Source organism: Xiphophorus couchianus, chromosome 20 (assembly GCF_001444195.1).
Source record: "Xiphophorus couchianus chromosome 20, X_couchianus-1.0, whole genome shotgun sequence".
Classification (NCBI taxonomy): domain Eukaryota; kingdom Metazoa; phylum Chordata; class Actinopteri; order Cyprinodontiformes; family Poeciliidae; genus Xiphophorus; species Xiphophorus couchianus.
The window spans coordinates 22,744,335-22,765,989 of NC_040247.1; the positions used below are offsets into that span (position 1 = coordinate 22,744,335).

Here is a 21,655-nt window from a genome sequence, read left to right on the forward strand (position 1 = left end):
ACATTTTCATGTGGCTAATGCACTTTAATTGTAGTCATCACATTGCTTGGAAAAAAAAAAGGGTACATGTATCGGGACAGTTCGAGTTAAATGGCAAATACAGAGAGGAGAAAGGAAAAGCAACAGGACAAGCCACTAGGTTCAGATTGTTCCACTACATCAGGCTAAAACTAGTTTCTGACGGCTGCGAATCGCCGTCTGTGGTGACATTAATCAAAGCAAAGCGCCGCACAATACAGTGTCTTCACTTGCAAAAAAAAAACCAAAAAAAAACATTCAGTACAGCATTATAGTTGTGCTATGAAAAGCAAGTAGTTAAGGTACACAGTAAGCCAGCAAAGAAAAGCGTCTGCTGTCCATGTAAAGTGGGAACAATCATTAAGAAGTCCATATAAGAGGACTCAAAACAACGCAGTTTAAAATATTTCTTTTGCTGGTACATTTCTGTTAGGTCAAGGCTTAACGTTTCACAATATCATGACGTTAAAATGTTTCTGCACAGATGAAATCGATGGGGGAGGAGGGGCAGAGAGAGGGAGGGAAACGGCACCACGTTTGTGAGAAGGACGGAACGGAGGTGTGAAAAGCGGCCGCCGGTGCCCAAAAATGAGATTCGAAGCAAACCGGTCGAGTCGTGCGTGCATGTGCGCTCAGACAGGCGACGCAGACACAGAACGGCTCACGATCTCAGTACTAAAGTGAGCTTCTTTATATGGGTGTGTATGTACAAAGACGGTGCTCGTGTTTCTTCGGTGCCAACCACTCCGTTTTGTCGTGTAAATAAATAAGCGACGAATGCTATTCAAGCAAATCGTGAATCCACCAAACTGAGCCTCGCCGTGTTGATGACGTGCTCTAAACCTCCACATATTTCCAGCTACTGTACACATCGGCTGACCAAACTACATCAACAGGGCAGCGTAGCACCTCAGGCAAGATAAGATGTTTTTGTTTGTTTGTGTTTTTGTTTTGTTTTTCATCCACAGGATTCGAGGTTTGCTTGAATGGCACAGCCGTGTTATTTTTTTATTTATTTATTTTTCTGCAGAAAAGGCGCGAGGCCACCTGATCCCAGCGAAGTCTTAGGCCAGCTTCTGGGCCGTCTCCATCTCCTGCTGGGTCACCTTCTCCTCAGACATGATGGTCACCCACGGAGAAACCGACCGAGTGATCGTCTGCTTGGCCATGTTGTAGCGGTTGATGAGGGTGAAGAGGCGCCCGCGGCCCCCGGGGCCCTGAGGGGGGTAGTTCCCGTAGAGCCCGGTCGGCATGCAGTGGCCTTGCTGCTCCAGGAGGAGGTAACACGACACGTCGAGTTACGATAGGCAAACCAGCATCAAACGCAACAGAATATGCAAAGATTAAGCTATGACTCACTGTGACTATTTAAAGATACATGAGAGGAAAGACGAAGGTTAGTGAAACAAAAAAGCCTCTCTGCCAAGCTGCAAAGCAAAGCTCAACCTCCACCAAAAGGTTTGCCACAGTAACTCTGAATTATAATTTAACAACAACAACAACACAAATTCTCTTCAAGTTCAGATGTTAAGCATTTACACAGAAGGAAGGTTTTGAACTTTTTACCACGTAAATGAAGCTGTCAGGACACGGCTGATCATACTGGTAGAGCTTGTAGACGACCAGGAACCCCACACACACCAGGAAGGCCAGGGCGCAGATTACCAGCAGGGTCACCTGAAGGCGATAGAAACGCCTTGATGAGAGCAGATACTGGCAACTTTTACCAGTGAAGAGCAGGATGTGTACTAAATCGGACCACGAGTGGAATAAACATATTGTCTGGTGTGAATGCTTCAGGTAATGAAGCATTCATTACCTGTGCCAACCAAGGAGGCTGTGTGAATGCAGCTTATAGTGTAAAAAGGTTACAAAAACTTTATAAATACACTTTTTATAACTTTGCTTATTTCCTGTTTTACATTTAAATCCTCTTTTAGTTCCTGTTTTTGCAAATTTCTTCAGTTTCGTCTTTCCAGAGGAAATGACCGTCAGTTAAATTGACTCACCGACACTTTGCTTATTTTTAAAAAGGGAAAGTTTCAACGTGTGGCTTGATTGAGTGATTTCATTTGTTTCATTAAGCAAATCAATCTTCCTGAGTCATTATACAGACCTGCATGAATTCCAACTTTTAGAAATGATCCAAAAGCCAAATGACATTTGTGAAGGAATTTATACTCTTCATAAATGTCATAAATGACTTACCTGGGTTATTACAGCAAATTGTGTGCATGCTTAACAAATCATAGATAATTTTTTTCCTGTTTGTTAAAACACATTGTCATCAAGACATTTGTTGTGCTGAGAAAGTCATTTTAGTGAGAATTGGTATGAACATAATTTTCTTCTCAGAATCCAGACCGGGTGAAACTGACCCGGTCTTTGTGAACTCTACGCTGTTTTGTGCAAACAACGTGACTTCCTGAAAACACACAAGGCTGGGGAAGAAACAAGGTGAATTAGAAGAGGTCCTCCACGTTTCTTGTTTTGAACTTTCATTCTTTTCCAGACTCCGGCTTCTAGATTTTTTTTTTTTTAATGCAGCTTTCCTATTTTGGAAATTCAAGTGGGAAACCTTTACCTTGAGGACAAAAGTGTATCAGCTTTTTGCTTTTTTTTGTTGTTGTTTTTTGCTCATATGTAAATGATTTATTTACTTTATTTTTTTATTTTTAAAGAAGTCTGAAAGACCTCTTTCCCACAACCATAATCTTTAGCTCCGTCCACAGATTTTTAATCGGGACTTTGACTCGGCCACTCCGAAGCCTTAATGTTACTTCCAGTCAGAAGAAAGACATTGGTAACATTAAGATTAATTGGGATCTACATTTGCCAGGGCTATCAACAGCATTTTCTGCAAACCAAGAAGTTGTGTTTTGACCAACATGTTCATTTAATGTTGCAGAGCTTTTGTGGCATCTGAAGCTTACATAGAAACTTAGATGTTTCAAAATCTACACCAACTGATATGTTGAACAAAGACTAAATAGAGGTTTGTTACAAATTCTTGAATTTGTAATCTGCGATACTTTATTCTGTGTTTACGAATAGCCTTCGCATTGTATAGTTTGACATCTAAACCAGATCTGGTACAGCAGCTGCATTGGGACAATATCAGTCAAACATTTTTTAGATATAAATGCATTTTCTCCATAGATATCAACAACTAATGTCAATATTTTTAAATATTAAAACTGGCCAACCAATTTTCTTTGGCTTTCAATCAGTGCTACTTCCAGCTGTATGCTTCTTTCTTTACATGAAAGGTTAAATAGGAAAGCAGTGTTTAAGAGAACACACTCTTAAACACTGTGTTTAAGAGTGTTTAATGCATGTATGCATTTACAAAAGCATGAATGTACATAAATCATACCTGATATTCTGATGTATATTAACGGGATTTTATGTGACAGACCAGCAAAAAGTACAACAGAACTAGTAAGTGAAATAAAAACAAGTGCATAAATGTCATAATGCATAATGAAAATAATACATGGCTTTAATTGTCACATGAAAATCTGAAAAGTGTGGCGTGATCCACAGCAGGGGAAACAGAGTACTCTCTGATTGGACGAGACCAAAATTCAAACCCCAAAGGAAAAAAGTTTAAAACCAAGTCTGATTTTTCTTTCACTTTTTCCCCAGTGTGCTTTCCATGGCGCTTGACAAAATGTGAAATTCACTGTACTGGTAACAAACCGGCTGGAACTCCAGCACAATAATGCATGTATTCCACCAGCATGAAGCTCTTGTGGCCATCTGCGAGGCTGAGGCTGTCGATTCTCAGGAGAGTTACACAACAGCTACTGGCAATTCAGAGAAGCGAGAGCGGGATAGCAGAGGATGTGGGAGAAATGGTGTTTTTAGTGCCAGGTATCTGTTTAAGCAATTTTTTATTAGCCAGTAACAATGGACATGCTACATATACTGCTGCATGCTCGCAAAAAAAAAAAAAATGAAGCCAACAAATGGTGGTTTCAGGGGTTTCTTTTTCCCAAACAGAACATCCTATGCAGATGCTCAGTGTTTCCTGGCTTTTATCTGTCAGATCAAATCCTAAAGTTGCGAAGCGGAGCAGACGGCACACAAAGTGAAGCAACAGGAGCCTGTCTGTGATGAAAGGGCCTGCCGTTCTCTCAGACAGGGTTGTGTCTCTCCTTCTCCCAGATTTCTGCGGCTCAAACCTTCATAAAGGAAGCTCGACGTTCCTCGCAGAGCTGGTGTCCTCCTGTTGATCCTGTACGTGGAGATAAAGGAGGGAACCCCGCAGGCAGACCACCCCCCACCCCTCCCCCCTCAAACCGCTTGGGGTCTGTGCAGGTTCAGCCCGACTCTGCCTGTTTTCTCAGCACTCGCTCTGGCTAAAATAACACGCAGGAAGTATTAGGTGTGAACGGTGCAGATAGAGGAAGGGGAGGTGGGAGAGAAGTGGAGGCCATCTCCATGGCAGCAGCTGAATTAATCAGAGCCTCAGGGCGGGGTTAAGTGAATCATTATGCATTATGGCTCCCTGTGTCTCTGTACAACACGAGGACGTGGAGAGGAGTAGGGGGATCGGGGGGACCTGAACCGAGGAGCTTCAGTTGGACAGATGAAAGTGACAGATGCCCCATGCCGCCTGCAGGAGGGGGACAGCCGCCTGTCCTCCAACACATGAGGCTGTAGGAGGGTGAGGGATTTGGGAAATGAGGGAGGAGAATCATCGGTCTTACTTTGAGCCGCTCGGAGACACCTTCGATGATGCTTATTGAGAACTCTGCGATTTTAGGGGACCGTAGCTTTCCCTTCTTGCTCTCACCGTCATATTCTGCCTTTGTCTTCACAACCACCTGGTCATAACACACACACACACACACACACACACAGCAGCTTTAAATGATCTCTTGCGGAAGCAAGGATAATTTAATTTTATTGATTTTTTTTTTTTTTATGTATTAAACATTTGATTTTGTTCTTTAAATCAGCTAATGAAATCAGAAATCTCACCTTATCTGTTGGGGGGAACTGCAGCTGGCTGGCATCTAGCGGTGTGATGAGAGGGATGGTGTCAAATCCGTCCTCAGATGCCGCCTTCCCGTTGTTTTTCTCGGCGAAATTATTCCCCAGTTTCACCATTTTTGCCCTGCACAGAAAAAGGTGTAAATAAGCCCTTGGTGACGCTAAAATGAGGGCGTCGTTGTTAGTCACGCCCCGTGTGTGTGTGTGTGTGTGTGTTAGGGGACTGGGGGGGATAATTTATGGAGAAACATGTGGAGAGAGAAGAAGGGAGGTTGGGGGGTGAACAGAAACGATATGCATGATGTCAGGCGCTTTGTGGGCCAGGAGGTGGGAGATTAACAAAAGAGAGGAGAGGACTCGCCGTAAGGGGAAAGTGGCTGCATCAGAATTTGTAATATTTAAATTTTTTAAAAAGGGGGGGAAAAAGAAAGATAAAACATCAACATGCTTTTCTTTTCCGCATGCAAGCACTCACCAGCTCTGCCGAGTCGCGTTATGAACCAGTGCGCTTCCTCCCTGGATGCCTTGGCTTTTCTCGTTCCAGCCTTGCTGCGTGTGCGTGTTTTTCTTAGATGTGACGCAGCCGATTTGCGCGGAGCTGGTGTGCAATATGGCCAGCTGCGTTTGTGCGTCGTGCCCCCCCTCCTTCGCACCCTTCCTCCCGAGCTGCTGGATACTGCCGCCGCCGCCGCTGCTGCTGCTGCTGCTGGCGTCTGGCCGCACTACAAGTGATGTAACGTCCATCCATCCATCCACGCACACACATGCTGCAGTCAGGGGGGGGCCAGCTGGAGCCCATCAGCAGCCAACACTTACAGCTGAATGTGGGATGAGTTTATAGCGGTAGGGCTCAAGAAATAGGACATGTGTGCTTCTTAGAGGATTTAGTGTCTGAGAACATGGGAACAACAGAAATGATGTTTGTTTGTTTGTTTTTTTTCGTCAGTTTTGTTTTGTGCAAGGACAGGACAAACAGATAATGTGTGAAAATGACTTGAAATAAATCCATGTCCTGTTGCAGGACAACTCTAAGAATTGTTTTTTGATTATTCAGTTCCAATTCATTTTTAATGCGTTACTTGTGATTTTCTGTTTCCTTGGAGTACAAATATAGTGGGATTTTTTCCGCTGGTGGAGGACCCTTTTTGTTGTCGCCACAGACGGTGAGCAGGAAGGTTACCGGGAAGTCTCGGATTCACAGCGTCTCCATAGCAACCATTAGACGCTATCTATATGCCAGCCTGTTCACTTAAACAGTTTCTTTATATAAACGTGTGGAGCCTAACTTTGCTCTCATAGCTGCAGTATGTAACTTTTATAAATAATGTGTTTTTTTCTTACATATTTGTTAAAGTTATGTGTTCTGACAGCATAATATAAGAGTGATGATCTATATATAAAAAAGCTGGCGCTTCTTCCTTTTCTTCCTGTGGTTAATAATCTACAGAATTAAATCACTTGGTTAGAAACAAGCAATCAGATCCAGAAGGAGGGTCTTGGTTCTGTCAATCACCCTCATGTACTAGCTGCTCTGTGTTGTGCCACACTACAGCCTGCATGGTTGCTCAGGCCACCGGTGACAGTTTTCTCATAACTATAAGTTGTTTCTTCACCATTAGCACATTAGCCTTCATCCTGGCTTGGATTGATTGTTTCTGACAGAGAGCCGTGCAATTCTGCAGCTGATGGAAGGACCACAGGGACAAGGCAGAGGAGCTTGATAGGTTTTTTTTTTACAGTCTCATGTTATACTGTCAAGACATGGAGACAGTTTTAGCAAATATGAAAAAGCATAAAGGTTACATAGTGCAGCTTTAAATGCCCACGTCCTCTGTATGTATGTATTTATTTATTTATTGCTTCTGAAGAACTTTGCACTTGTGAAAAGTGCTACAGAAAAACAATGCTTACTTTAATCGTTTAATTTACCACATGCATAATTTCTGCAGCCTGCTGCAACACTTGGCGAAAGAGGATACGAAGGGATCCTTGCTCAATCCTTTTAAGGGCCCACAGCATAACGGATCCTCCGCCCTGCTTAAAGGTGAGCATGAGGTGTTTTCACGTACTGTATGTTCGTCTTTTGTTTGGTGTCAAAGCTCATCTTTGTAAAACTAGGAATAAAACCGTTTTTCTCTTACATCACTGCCACAACATCCAGAACAGCAATTGGTTCTCCATCAACATGGGAAAACATCCACTGAAATGTATGTAGATGCTTAATTTTCAGAAAAAGAAAAAAAAAAAAATCATCTGCTTATTGAATAAACCTGATCAAACAAAATGTTTGACTTTGCTTTCCTGCACAGTTTAAGATTATGCTTCTTCAATAGGATTCATTTATATTCATCTTTACCAGGCACACAAAGAATCTGTCAGGTACAAAAGTGCTTATGATTTACAAAAAAAGCTACTTCTATGAAACTCAGGTAAATGTGACAGTGAGGGCTGTGGCTGTGTGTTACGAAACTCTGAGGATCTGCAGCTCCTCAGACCTTACAGCGCTGCAGTGTGTTGCGCAGCCCACAAATGTTTTTCACCTCCATCTCATTTGTTGTCAGAGCAGGCGGCTGTTCCTTTTATCAGCACTAAAGGGGATGATAGACAAATGTTCACAGTCTGTTTTTGTTGTCCCTAAGTGGCCCCTAAATTAGTTATTGCAGCTTTGTAAGTGTCTCTCTCAGTAAAAGGCACTGAACTCACCGTTTGCTTTATAGTTGCCCATATATCGGGATATAGAGGCCATGAAGAAAAGACGGAAAGAACCTGCTATGAATCACTTTATGTGGTTCTCGGTAGGAAGAAGAGAATTTGATCCATTAGAGAAAAATGACCAGTTTTAATATTCAAAGCGTCGCCTGAAACCATACAGTGATATGGTATAGAGATTGCTTGTGCCTACTTTATCCACAGTTTCTCTTTATTATGTAGCTCCCTAGAAATGTGAGGAAAATAAAAAAAAGAACAAGCCTGTGGCTGCGTATTAGCCAGCTGCTTGTTGCCAGGTTACAGGGCCAGTAAAATGGGACTGGGGGAAGCGGCATAACTGATGAAATCAAATCTGTTCGGAGCAAAACTGTGAAAATAATTAGTTAACAAGGGAACAGTAAAGGAAAAGACTAAAGCACTGTGCATTAGCCTGGTGGTTTTAACCGCTGATAGGGTAGCACATGAAGTAGATACTGTGAAGTTCAGCATCTCCTCTGAGGTGAAGACATGAAGAAACATTGTCATTATGGGATATTTGGCATTGCATTTTACATGAAAACAGAATTTAATCCATTTTCTAATGAGGCTATAGCATCAAAAACTTTCTGGACGAGTTCCAACAACAGTAAGAGCAACAAATGTAGAAAATGTACACAACTGGAACAAATTTATTTGGCACTGCGCATGCTGATGGGATATAAAACAAAAGCTAAAACGCTTACCATTAGAGCACTTAAGCAAAGACTGGCATCTCTGGATCTCCTTGTACTAACTGTTAAGCAGGGTGGAGGATCTGTGATGCTGTGGGCCTGTTTCTCTTTCAAAGGAGCAGAAATCCTTGCTAGTGTGCCAGCAGCAAGGCTTTAACATGCAAGACCTTGTAAAGGTTTTCATACCATTTTAATTGTTCTATGTTTTGTCACAAACAATGACGTATTTTATCATGGATTATTTTTGATAGACCAACACATAGTAAGCCAAGTCTCACTGGGTAATGGAGGGAAAGTGATAAACAATTGCCTGAGCCTGTGCATTTTGAAAAAAAAAAAAACCTAAATGCTTTTTTTAAACTTCTTGTTACATATGTAGTTTATACATAGCTATATTTTGCTTTTTTACATGATTGTTAGAAAGTTGATGAGACAAAGGTAGCCATATTAACAAATTGTATATGTAGTCAAGGTATGATGTCTGGTTGCTTTCTCATCAAAGGCATAAAAAAGTAAAAAAGAAAGCCACTAGAGGGAGACACCACCTTGATGTTTTCATTTCTGCATTTTGTTGCAGAAGTGAAAACCGCCTTCATTGCTTTTTAAAGTGTGATTGCATCCAATATGTTTTTTTGTTCCACTACTTAATGTAGGGAAGAAATGACGCTAGCAGTTCCTCAACAATTCACTCCAGCATTTGATTAAATCTCGCTTTGAACCTGCTCAGTGTTTGATTGCATGTTATGGGCTACCGCGATGTTTCTGCTTCCGTGAAATACAAGAAAACCTGATATTAGACAGGCTTTAGTTCTAGGTCAAAGGTTAGCAACTTTTATATTCCAAAGAGCCATTTTTGCTCTGCTTCCTTCAAAATAACGTGTCCACGGTCACCTTTAGAACTAAATAATTTATCAAGTTTTCTAAATAGGCTACAGGTTACAAAAAGTATGTTTCTATCATTTAAAAAAAAGTTATATTTTTATTTGAATAGCAACCAAAACAATAAATCAGAGAGCTTTATCGTGTAACGGTAATAAAAGATTTGAAGTAATCAGAAAAGTATTCCCACAAACCACATGGTACTGTGTTTTCTGGCTTTTCAGAGTGTACATGTGTGTGTGGTGCGTGTAATGCTCTAGATCAGCCGTGTCATTCGACCTTATATGGCCTGTTCTACTGCTGTTTCTTTAAAACCCACTCTGTTGTTGGCGCCCTGCCCAGAAGGTTTATTTCCCTTTTCCCATCCAGCCACATGGACAGGGCTCCGTCACACGGAGAGAGAGAGCAGGAGTTTTCTCACTGAGAGCGCCGACTCCACCAGCAGCACCACCACCGGCTGTTTGAACAGGGGATCCTCTATCTCCCACCAAGTAGATCTTCATCCCAGTGGTTCTGTCACAACCTCAGACAAGTGAGGTGAGTCTGACCATGTGCATGAAGTGGTTGTGTGTTGTGTTTTTGCTTCTGTAAAGTGAGTTATCTGCTGACTTTGCTGCGTCTGGTTTAAAGGTTGTGCTGCCACGCGAGACGTATTGTATTTTGGCAACAAAGGCTCTTTTCACAAATCTATAATTCCCTACTCTCTGGTCAGGCCAGCAGTATGCAGTCCTTTGAATGTGAACTGGAGCACTCTTTTGCTTTTAAAAATTCCTATTGAAAAAAAACCAACCAAACAAAAAAGAAACAGAAGGGTCTGGAAGCATTTCTGACAGAAACCAGGGTGGGAGACAGGTTGGATGACCCGAGCGTGGGACTGGACATCCGCCTAGTTGCTGTTGTAACCCAGCCGGGATGTTTCTCCGTAAACTTTCCCGGCTTGTTGTTGTGTGGAAAGCAAAACTGCAGAAGCTCCGTGCCTGTTGCTGCCGAAGTTTGTGGATTGTAATTTTCCTGTGGAGATGAGGTCACAGGCAGACACACCCTGAGACTCAGACTGGGAGCAGGAAAAAGGGCCGACTCTCCACAGCGGCTTTCAATGACTCACAAGCCCGGGGAGGAAGCAGTAGCCGTGGTGGAATTTCCATTCTGTTCGGAACAGAGGAATTTGGGCCTGGATGCGGCTGCGTTTGATGGGAGGAGTAAGCTCCCTGACACAAGCCATGTGACCTCCCTTAGACTACATAATGAGCTTTGGATTTCACAACCTGTCCAACCCCCCAACCCCCCCCCCCCCCAAAAAAAAATCATGTACTTCAAATCCATTCATCAAAATGAAAGACACCGGTTTTTTTTATAAATATATTTTCGTTCAGGAATGTGTTTGGAATGCAGCTCATCTCCTCTCTCCCAAAAAGTTAGCTCTGCATGTTTTGTTTAAAGGCTCACTTCCTGATGGCTTCTTCCCAAACGTTCACATTTAGTTAGCCTTGTTTGAGCTGCAGTCTGGTTTCTAAATAAATGTTGAGTTGTTGGCAGCAACGCTGTGCTGTGATTTGAAGTGAGTTCAGATGCGCAGCAGTAGCCGGACAGGGAGAGCCGAGGCGGAAGTAGGAGGCGGAGGGTTGGGGGGTGGATTGAGTCAACACAGGATTGTTTCTCAGACTTTTCACTTCTGCTCTCATGCCTCTCAATGGACCCGCATTTACCAGGGAGGCTGCCGATGACGGCAGACGGTCACGGTCCGGATAAAATGAAATCAAAGTGTGATGAATGGATATTTTCTGCCTCTTGATCAGGAACTCATTGTGGTGATTTACTCTTTTCGGGCCAACGAGGTTCTTTGTTTCCTCCTGATCTGGAAGACACATTTTGCAATTTCCGGGCTGCAGAAATACTGCATGCATTAGTGGACAGTAAAACAATTCCTTTTTCTTTTTTTTTTACTTTACATCCCTTGACTTCTCACCCAGCTCATGGCTGTTTATGTCTGTTTTATAAGTGGCAAAAGTATTCAAACCCTATTTGATATTTTAGCACATTACAACATGGATCAGACTTTAGAAGGGGCTTAAAGGGGCAGTAGCCCAGGGTCTCCGTTTTTTAGGGGTGTGCCCCAAATATTTTTTAATCAATTCATGTTTCATTGTACTTCATATAAGAGTTATATCAGGTGAGTTGTAATAATATTTTGGGATTTTTATATAAACAGTACTCAAGTATTTGAAAATTTTGAAGTTAGAATGTTTTTTAGAGGTGTGGGGGGAAACGACGTGGAGCTACTTGTCAAGAAACGTCATCAGTTTGCATAATGGTATTAAAGTACCGGTGTGTATAGTTTTACCTATTAATGTACTGTGTTTTGCATTTGCAAAATAATTTTACTTTAGTAGGGAGGGGACCTCATAATGTAAATCCAGCCCTGGTTTCAACCACTAAGGATAATTTATTTGATTAATATCAGAATATCTGCTACAAAAGGTCACTTTAAAGCACTGCCCTGCATTTAGCTCCATCTAGATTTCCAGCAACTCGGAATATCTTCCTTGTGTACTGCAAAATTTTAAAATAGCAAAGAAATCACTTTGCTATCGTCAGGAAAATAAATTTAAAAAAATACTTTTTACAGACTAAAATGTAAGATGAAAAGTGTGAAATACGTTGCGAAAAATAATCACAGGAAGTGTTCTTCCTTTTGAATATGCAGTGGGGAAATTCAAAGGGAATATTAAACATTATAATGATGTTTAAGTCTTATTTTCAAATGGTTACTTAGTTATTTGTTAGTGTAATATGCTTTTTTTTATTTATGAACCGTCATTTCTTGACATCTGCAGACACAGATGTGTAATTAACATCAGTGTGTGATGAGCCGACAGCTGTGTGTGAGATAATCCGGGTGGCGAAAACCCACGTTCCTCTCCTTTCATCGGTTTTACTCTACTGAACTCAAAACATCAAGATTAGAAACAAGATTTTAAAGAACCAAATTCCTGAGACATGCGTCATTCATAGTCTCTCCGGTCTTCATTATCTGATGCTGGTTAAAAATAAAACTACGCAGCTGTTTTGTGACAACGGTGGACATAAGGCATCTTGATCAGGACTGCACATCGACACCATGTTCATTCATCGCAATGACTTGTGAAACTGGCAGCATTTCCTTTTGTTTACCTTTAACCCTTAGTAGAACTGTGGTCACAACAGCGGAAAAGTACTAAAAAGTTGCTCTTGCGTGTGTGTGGGTGTTGATTGTACTTGCAAATAAGTCTTTCCACTGGACTCTTGTGTTGGCCAACCGGCTTAAATTTAGAAAAACAAATCTTCAAATCCGCATAGATGGCAGTCAGACAGAAATACCGAGCTTGAAACACTTTAAGTTCCTGAATACAGGTAACAATGAATGATTCTTAAAATTCAGAAGCTTTGCCACTTTTTAAGGTGAAATAGTTATGTTTTTTCTTTTGCTCCAGGTGCAAAACATGCATCCATGGTTAGTTTATACCACACTCTTCCTAAAAACATGGATTAATTTACAAATTACAGTAAATAACTTATGAAAAATGTTTTTAATACATTTGTTAAGACTGTCACTAAGTTGTGACAACATATTACGAGAGATAATCTGTAAAAACAATAAAATAAACAAACTAAAACTGCCTTTGCATAAACAGTCAGGAAGAGGGTCTTAATGGTGTCAATCAATCTTGTGTAACGGCTGCTCACACCCTCCCCCTCGCTTTCTGCTACAGCTGCTTTCCCACAACAGAGCTTGCCATGAATACTCAGGCTCATTAGCATGGCTGCCATTGATGGTGGACAAACAGCTTTCATGCAACGGTGAGTTGTTTCTTCATTAGCACATTGAGCAGTGCATTCACGAGTTTGATTGACAGCACTAAGATCTTCCTCCTGGCTGTGATTGGTTGTTTTTGACCTGAAGTGTTGCACTTAGGTTGCAGTAAGAGCACAATGTTTTTAACACTTTATCTGATATTATGCTGACAGTAGCAGTTTTAACAAATATGTATAAAAATTTAATTAAATTCAAAATATATATGTATATATATTTTATGGTTTTCATATATTGTTTTGGTTTCAAAGTCAAAAAGCATATTGCCCACCAGAAAAACAAACAAAAAAACTCTTACAAGTAAATGTTTGGATAATAGAGGAAATAAACCTAAATAATTCACTGGAGTGCACGTTTGGAGTTGTGTAAAAAGTTGACGTCAGATAACCATAAAACTGTTTGAGCTCCTGCTCATGATAATCCTGAACACAGAGCAGGTTTGTGCTTGTTTGTGGCAGTTCTTTTCAAAGAAACCTTGTTGCCTCAGGATTTTAGCATTTTCTCCATGTGGAAATATGTTGTTAAATAAACTATACGACAGCTTAGAACTGGAAAAATCCTTAAGTAAATGATGTGACAGCAAGATCAATCAGCACTGAATGATTTTTTTTTGTATGCTATCAAGAATAAAACCTCCTGTGCTCCCGTCTTCATGCTTCTTTAAAGTCAGGAACTGGTAAAGCCACATCCCACCTTATCTCATGACTAACATCCGTTTATGGCTGAGGGGTTCTACTCAGAACAACAGGGCAACTCAGAGCCGATCCCTCCCCCTTTTATTCCGCCGCAATATATCCAAGTAAGTGCAGTTAAGCTGAAGGAGGAGACTTCCAAGGAGGGAGGGCTCACCTGTAAGGAGAGGAGGACTCTGACAGCAGCGCCGTGCTGTCACCTGCTGAACTGTCACAGAGCAGAACATGCCCAACAGCTGAGGGGACGCTCGGGTGGTGGCCGTCCTACGGTTGGAGATTTAAAATGGGTGGGACACAAAGTCAGGATCGGAAGAGGAGCATCCGGCGAACGAGTTTTCGGAACGTCATCAAGAACATAACGTGAGTCGACTGCCTCACCCGTTTTTACTCCTCTGAAAAGCTTTTCTCCTTCTGTTGCGTTACATGTTCCTGAAGATGTGTAATGATTAGACTGTCTAAACATTGCAAACCAAAAGCTGCGATGCTAACTGTGTAGCTGGTGTCTTGCTTTGCATTTTGCTGCGACACTGACCTCCGTTCAAGCATTGATGCAAATTTCCACACACCCTCAAGAGAGCAGATAAGGTCACGTGCAGACCAGCTGTGAAATGTTTGCTTCTGTGGACTTAGAAGAATGTGGACGCACTTTTTTGGTAGACCGGTCGCAAATAGATCTTATCCTATTCAACTAGAAAAGAGAAAAAAAGTGGACTGAGTCAGATTTGTTTTTGTTTTAAAAAGGAGTTTCTTATCGCATGTTTATTGTGCTCTGTTGTTTTTGCCATTAGAATAGACTCGGTTGTCTTGTTATAGTATGATCTCACTGTGAGAAATATAACTTGACTGTGTCAATATTTGCTTGAGGCGTCTCAGCTTGAACTCCTGTTCTTAGTTTGTCTGAACACAGTTTCCATCCAGAGGGGGAAAAAAAGAAAGAAAATAAAAACATTGCACAGGTTTTACAAATTGGGCTGATGCACAGCCTAAACCCATTTATACTTAGAGGAGGAAACAAAACAGCAAGTTGTTACTAGGAGTTCCTCAAGCTTTAACTCAAACACGTTTTCTTGAGAAGTGGAGAAACTCTCTCCTCTCCTCCACTTTAAACCAGCAGTGAGTTCAGGCGTAAGTCACTCCCCTAACTCTGGCTGCCTGTTTCCAAACTGGTTTGCGAGTCCTCCGCCTCCTCCGATCTGATCCAAGCGTTACTTTTCTGGGTTGGCGGCGGGTCGGGCTGGCAGGAGTCGGCGAAACGCTCGCGGGCTTTCTCCCAGTTCTTATGGGACTTGGATCTGGTTGCGGAGACATCGTCCACCGACATGACGCCGCCCATTCCCAGGCCAGACTGCGACTTCCGGATTTTCAGTTCGATCTGTGAAAACGATTATGACAGATCGTCAGGCTTTGGAACACATTAAACACGTGAGATGCACCAATCAGGCTCTTTATGGATGATGCTGATATCGGCTTTTGGAGGTCTGAATGGTCTCGATTCTAAGGTTTGTATCATATAAATGAGGGGGGAAAAAAATATGATGCAGCTCATAGATAGTAGCGTTCAATGGAAAACACAGAAATCGGAAGATTATCCTGTTTTATGTCTCAAAACTTTAATCAGTTTTGTCTTAAACTCAAATTTTCAGAATTTCACCAAAAGGATCAAGGAAAACAAAAAAAAAATCCAATCTCTGGACAAGTCATTGGTAGGTGTTTGGCTAACCGAAGATTAACTCACCGGATCTTTCATCCCCCGCCCCTCTTTTCCCAGTCCCTCTCCTTTTTTCCAGCCCATTTTTTCCAGCATCTTCCGCCCCTTGTTGACTTCACTGATCTCCCTTAAGAGGACAGAAAGCAATAACATATGAGTAACATACAGGGTTCCAGTGCATTATCCATGTAAAAACTTCAGTCTTCTCAGTTCCTCTCCTCTTAAAAACACTACAATCCAGTCAAATTATGGCAGATAGTTCTACAGTGACCAGACTTTGCGTACAGAAGCTGCAAGGAAGGAAAGAAAGAAGGGCCTCTTAAAGGGTACAAAAAGGAATGAAGTCAAACATTAAGTCAATTATTTTTCCATGTTGTTTTCCTCTTCCATACTTACTCATGTACAGAAGCGGGTGCATCGTCCCGTTGAAAAACGCCTTCGCTGCCCACATTCTGCCGGCGAGACTCTGCTCTGTCCCTATATTTGGGGTTCCTCAGGGCTTTGATCTCCTCCTTGCTCTATATTGAACAGACGAACAAACATGTGAACAAAAAAAAAAACCTTGATGCATATTTTAACCCTCCAGGTCACCTAAACACTCACCTGCAGTCCATATTTGGCCTTCATTTGCTTCAGCTCTTTCTGTCTCAGGGATTCTTTGTCTTCTTTGCCGAGGCCAGGAGCTTCTAGAAACAACAAGGAGAACGCTGACATCAGACACTTTTAAATAACTTGTACAAAGTCTGCTTTTCCCCCCCCTGTGGATTTGTTCTCTCACCGGCGCTCTCCTCCCTCCTGTGCTTGCTGATGTGAGCCATGACTTGTCCGGGTTCACAACCGTCACAGGTGTCGGTGCCTGAGTGGATGTGGAACGACAGCACAGTCTCTCCCATCTTGACTTCATCCCCATGCATGAGTGCACGAGGCTCTGACTTGGTTTTGGGCTGCAAGTGGACACCAGAGTTCAAATGGAAGGTTTCGCTTCTTATTCAATGTACCGAGACGAAGTGCCGACCTGCAATATGCGGTTTCCGTTAATGACCGTCCCGTTTTGGCTCCCCTGGTCCACCAGCATGTAGCTCTGCTGTTCCTGGTCAAAGTACACCTCCGCATGGAACTGGAACCAAACATGCAACATTGAGACACTGCAGGAAAAATATGGGAATAGTTTAGACTCCTGCAGGGAGTTTTACCTTGCTGACTCCCATTTCTGGTAGTCGAATTGCATGGTTCATGTCTTTTTCCCTGTAAAGAAACACAAAAAGTAGAAGATTGATTTTTGCTCAATTAATGAATTAATATAAATGTTTTCAAAAAGCAAAAGTGTCATTTTTTAAAGGATTTAACATCACATTTTCTTATGTTAGACCCACAAATTTCAAGGAGCCTACAGAGTTTATTTGTAGATTGACACAAAGGAGTACATATTTGTGAATCGATAAAAATAAAAAAAAAGGCAAACATAGTACTCCGATTTTTATTTGAAAATAAAATGGCGAAAATTGTGTTTATTTTCTTTAAGCAGGGTTATTATTCAGAACTCAGTTTTGGTTTAACACATGAAATCCCAATAAAACACATAGAGATTTGTGTAATATAATTGCATGAATACTTTTGCCAGCACTGCGCATAAACAGCTGAGAAGAAGAGAACCAACCTGCCGAATGTGGCCGGAGAGTCGGCTGTGATGATGAACAGAGTTCCCACCTGCAGCGCCGGAGACCTGACCACGGTCACTCTCACACACGGGGGCCAGAAGTTGTTAACTGGAAGGAACGAAACAAACCAGCTGGGTTAGCAGCAGAACAAAGAATTACAGGAAACTTCAAGGCAATCAAATCACTGATCGGGAGTTCTAGCTTGATGTCATGTACAGATTTAATTAACTATCCCAGAACCTGTCTTTGAGAGATCTGCACTCCTCGCATGTCAAATGTTGGGAGTTTTCTCCTCTCACCTTCTTGGCTCTGCACCTCCATTTCTGACTCAGGACTTTCCCTGGAATGTCTGGGGCTGGAACATGATGAAGGCGACGAGGCGGAATCCAGATCTTCCCTTTCAGACTCTGTGATCTCGCCCTCCTCTGGTTCGCTGTTACCCTCGGACTCCTCACTCTGAACCGGGCTCCTCTTCCTCTTCTTCTTCTTCTTCTTTTCTGATTTGGATTTCTTCCTCTTCTTTCTTGAACTGCTCTTCTCCTCGTGGTGCGAGCCGTTCTTCAGCCGCCTTCTCCGCGATGGCAATTTGTCCCGCTCTTTCCCGTGTTTTGAAGAGTCTCTTTTACTCTTGGATAAGTCTGGACTATGAGACCTTCGGTGCAGTTTTCTGGATTCGGTTTCTTCCGTTTCTGGCTTCACCTCGTCCAGTTTGTGTTCCTGCCACCAGACAGTCAGCAGTGAGATTACCGTGTTGAATGGCAGCAGGCCAGCTGACTTTTTACTGTCGATCCCAAATATCAGTCACACGTTAATTCCTGGGTCTCAGTCTTTAAAGTCAATTCATCATAATGTTTCCCAAATTATGTCAGGAATTACAGAAAAGGTTTTAATATGCATCAAGATTTGCAAAGGGAGGTTTACTATCTCAAGCCCCAGATATAAACTCTACCCAGAACCTGAGGAGAAAAAACAAATGACGCTTTCTATTTTCATACTACAACCTAAGAGGACGTAGAAAGAATTGACGGCAGTGGTGTCAATTGTTAAACTAGAGGTTACCACATAAGCTGGGATTTTTCCCCCTACTCTAAATGCAGCAACTCAAAGTAAATGTCAGATTTTTCTCTGTTCTTTAAAGTGAGATTATACCAAAGCAAAATAAAAAATAAAAATCTATTATATTATTTGTTCACATCACTAAAGCATGTCAGCGTATTTCATTATTTTGTAGTGTAAAACTAAAGTTATACCTCTGTGGGAGGGAGTTTTCCAGTAAGAGCAAATCCTCATTTTAGCCAAAGAGTTAGTCACATCTTGAACCTAGGCCAGAAGAATAGTCTTTCAGTCAACTATCCTGCATCATTACAAACACAATAAGCAAACATTTTTAAAGACTGAGACCCAGAAAAGACAAGAGAAATTAAGGGGAACGCCAACTTTAAAAAGCCAGCCGTCAGCCACCAAACACTTCAAAGTAACGATGCGCTGCATCCAGTTGTTACTTACCCCCTCATCCTGATGCGACGCTTTCTTCACTGCTTTTGGGAACTTTCTCCATTTCTTGTCGAGAACGTGAGTCTCTTGGGAATGCTCGGCAGTGCTCTGCGCAGCAGGCACCTCGATCCTGGAGTGAAACTGATACCGTCCGCTTTCTGCGTCATAGTAGTAGTATATGCCCGTGTTGGCGTCATAATACAACTGACTGACCTGGAGAGAAAAGAAGAAAGTTTACAATATAAATGAACAATGAACACTGAATCTGGCACCAGTCACCCAACTGAACGAGCAATCTTCAAGAAAACAAACAAACCGAGTCATAGTAGAAGCCCGTGCTGTGATCATAATACATCCCAGACGTCTCATCGAAGACGAAGCCAGTCTGCGTCATGGCTTCTTCAGCTGTGGCCCTCAGCATATCAGCTATGGAGCTCGCATCACCTCCCTGAAGCAGACATTATTATGAATGAATGTATCAAGGCCAACTCAGATTTTAGCTTCAAGTCCAACTACAACGGACTTAAAAACACTATATTTTATTATTTTGGATGCACTTATAGAAAAGTAAACCTCTGCTGGAGCTACTTCGCTGCTCTCTGCTGAAGCGGACGCGTCTGGGGCCATTGCTTCATTCGTTGTTGATACGTCTACTGCCGTACTGTAATCAGTTACATCCACAGCTGCCGTCGCCGTACTGTGATCAGCATCACCCTCAGCTACTGCTGCTGCTGTCGTCGTGTCCAGACCTTCCTGGGAATCTGCCCCCTCAACGTTCTGACAGTAGCCTCCATAGTAGTAATTGTAGTAATCTGGGGGGAAAAATTCCTGAAAGTTATTTGTGATATTAACTAAATTTATTTACATGTTCCAGTTGTGATGATACGCATACGCACCAGTTTCTGTCCACACATATTCTTCTGTTTGAGTTTCACAGCTTACTCTGTCTTTCTCTTTCTTCTTTCGCTCATGAATCTCTGCACTGAGCTGGTCAACCTGGAGTTGCACAAAAAACGACAGCAAAGACTTACGCCTTTCATCTAACATAATCAACCCAGTTTAATATTATATTAAGTATTAAGCTTTGCATTAAGCTTAACAATATTTCCTGACATCAAGAGTGTGGACTAACAATTTTTTTTTTTTACGTTGCTTGTAAAATTATTTTTACCTCTTAAAATCTCCACATTTTTGGAATTTTTACAATACAAACTCCTATGAATCTCATTTCAATTTTATGTTATTAACTAACACAAAGTAGATACAAAATATAAAAGTGACAGAAATTAGATATATTGTTTGAATCAAAAAATAATGATCTGAAATTGGACATGGGGTGCCTTGCGTAATGTGTAGCGTTAAGTTTCATTCTTCCACGTGTTTTGCATGTACTCTACTTGTCTTACACCAAACATGTCACTAATTAAAGTTCTCCACAACCTGTCCCTGCCCTGTACTAGGTTTATTAAGATTTATCAGAGTAAAGGAGCCAACGCAAATGCACACTTTTCAAATTTGCTCTTGTAGGAAAATCTGAAAACTATCTTTCTTCCACTTTACAATTCTGCACTAGTTTGTATTTGTGCATCACACAAGACCCCAATGAAATCCGCAGAGGTTTGTGACAAAATGTGGAAAAAGTTTAGAGGTGTGAATACTTTTGTACATATTGAATAGCTGACCTGCTTCCTCAGGTCTTCGTTGTAGCTCTCGGTGCTCTTCTGGAGCCTTTCGGAGTGGCTCAGCTGCTTCTGTAACTTGGTGAGCTCTACTCGGCACTCCTTCAGCTCCTGTTTCAATGACTCAACTCTCAGACGGAGCTCAGCCACCTCACACTCCGAGTCTTTCTCGCCTCTTGCTTCTTCTTCCTCCTCCATTCGGAAAACTGAAACCGCGACAGTGAAAAGCTGCAGTAGGAGCAACACGTTCTTAACCGAGATTCTCGCAAAACAGAATCTATATCCACCGGCCCTTTCTGATAATAATCCACTACTTGGTTTATAAACGGCTCAGACACCAATCAATTAAATACAGCCGGACTCCATGTTTCTGTCTTACCGTTTGCTTTGTTTTCTCCGAGCGGGACGCGATTTCGTCCTCGAAGCGGCGACCTGAAAAGTTGAACATAAACATCTTGTAACTTCCAAGCGTGTTGGATACAGCCCAGTACATGTTTTGAGGACAATTAGACAGTTACAGTTGAGGCAGCTGAAATGTTTACAGTCCACCCTGCTCGCAACCGCCATAAACTCACGGCGGAAGTGATTCTTCTTCGAGGTCTGGCGCCAGTTGCAAACCCTGCTGTCGCCACCTGGCGGCGACCGCGGTTAGTAGCCGCATCAAAGCCGTGAAATGTTCGCTGTTGTTTGTTGGTCTTCGAATTCTGTCCACTAAATGGATCGGTAAGTTCGCCTTTAAACGTTTGTCTTATCTGCAGTTAAATACATGTTTGTTTTTTTTTTTTTTTGGTTGTCAAGCGTGAGTTTTACGTTCAGAGTCCACTTTAGAGTGGACCCTGGGGGGAAACATGGATGCATGAGAGTCTTATATGGATTTTGCCCAGGATTAGTGGGTACTAAATGGGCCCAAGCTCTCAGTGAGCTTCATGTATTGGACTCACTTTGGTTGACTAAATAGAATCTCATCAACACAATCAGTTGGGGGGAATCCAGTTGGTCTTAACTGGGTTTCAAGTAGGTTTAGAGAAAATTATATCAAATTGGGTAATTGAAAACTATTAATTTCAGCCACTCAGTGAAGCACGTTCTATATATTAATTATACATTCTGATGTTTTAAAGCTTAGTGAATTTCACACCTGATACAGCTAAAGAAAGTGTAAAAGAAAAAGAAAAGTTGAAAGAAATTTAGAATTAGAATATCAGACCGATAAAAAACTGTTTTAAAACACAACTGTGGGGTTAATGAAAAATATGT

The 21,655-nt window shown here is 41.8% G+C and overlaps 2 protein-coding genes across 6 annotated transcripts; both read right to left on the reverse strand.

The window, feature by feature from the left end:
* Positions 1-594: 594 nt before the first annotated feature.
* On the reverse strand, positions 595-5,739 carry LOC114135496 (neuronal vesicle trafficking-associated protein 1). The gene is made up of 5 exons (XM_028002833.1): positions 5,495-5,739; positions 5,008-5,143; positions 4,734-4,850; positions 1,585-1,695; positions 595-1,283 (listed from the first exon to the last, which is right to left on the reverse strand). The coding sequence occupies exons 2-5, from the start codon at positions 5,134-5,136 to the stop codon at positions 1,083-1,085; spliced, it is 558 nt and encodes a 185-aa protein (XP_027858634.1). The 5' UTR covers positions 5,137-5,143; positions 5,495-5,739; the 3' UTR covers positions 595-1,082.
* Positions 5,740-14,580: 8,841 nt separating this feature from the next.
* On the reverse strand, positions 14,581-21,077 carry aggf1 (angiogenic factor with G patch and FHA domains 1). 5 transcript variants are annotated; one of them, XM_028002307.1, is made up of 16 exons: positions 20,974-21,077; positions 20,778-20,830; positions 20,402-20,604; positions 19,616-19,715; positions 19,293-19,531; positions 19,036-19,167; positions 18,732-18,932; positions 18,476-18,545; positions 17,225-17,333; positions 16,761-16,812; positions 16,583-16,684; positions 16,346-16,511; positions 16,171-16,253; positions 15,964-16,085; positions 15,595-15,694; positions 14,581-15,231 (listed from the first exon to the last, which is right to left on the reverse strand). In XM_028002307.1, the coding sequence occupies exons 1-16, from the start codon at positions 21,057-21,059 to the stop codon at positions 14,998-15,000; spliced, it is 2,052 nt and encodes a 683-aa protein (XP_027858108.1). In that variant the 5' UTR covers positions 21,060-21,077; the 3' UTR covers positions 14,581-14,997. The 5 variants fall into 5 exon arrangements, with proteins under 5 accessions (XP_027858108.1, XP_027858104.1, XP_027858106.1 ...); XM_028002303.1 differs by lacking the exon at positions 18,476-18,545 and adding an exon at positions 17,525-17,942 and having other exon boundaries at positions 20,974-21,076; XM_028002305.1 differs by lacking the exon at positions 18,476-18,545 and adding an exon at positions 17,525-17,942 and having other exon boundaries at positions 14,998-15,231; positions 20,402-20,626; positions 20,917-21,039.
* Positions 21,078-21,655: the final 578 nt, after the last annotated feature.

What these genes read in the sequence shown, in the direction of transcription:
- LOC114135496 (XM_028002833.1), bottom strand. Translation starts at nt 5,136, where the DNA reads ATGGTGAAACTGGGGAATAATTTCGCCGAGAAAAACAACGGGAAGGCG. An exon ending in AGTTCCCCCCAACAGATAAG is followed by an intron (nt 4,851 to 5,007) that starts GTGAGATTTCTG and finishes TGTTATGACCAG; the next exon opens with GTGGTTGTGAAGACAAAGGC. An exon ending in CTGACAGCTTCATTTACGTG is followed by an intron (nt 1,284 to 1,584) that starts GTAAAAAGTTCA and finishes CTCCTGGAGCAG; the next exon opens with CAAGGCCACTGCATGCCGAC.
- aggf1 (XM_028002303.1), bottom strand. Translation starts at nt 21,059, where the DNA reads ATGCGGCTACTAACCGCGGTCGCCGCCAGGTGGCGACAGCAGGGTTTG. An exon ending in ATATGTGTGGACAGAAACTG is followed by an intron (nt 19,532 to 19,615) that starts GTGCGTATGCGT and finishes TTTTCCCCCCAG; the next exon opens with ATTACTACAATTACTACTAT. An exon ending in TCTCCGGCCACATTCGGCAG is followed by an intron (nt 16,813 to 17,224) that starts GTTGGTTCTCTT and finishes GTTTCTTTACAG; the next exon opens with GGAAAAAGACATGAACCATG.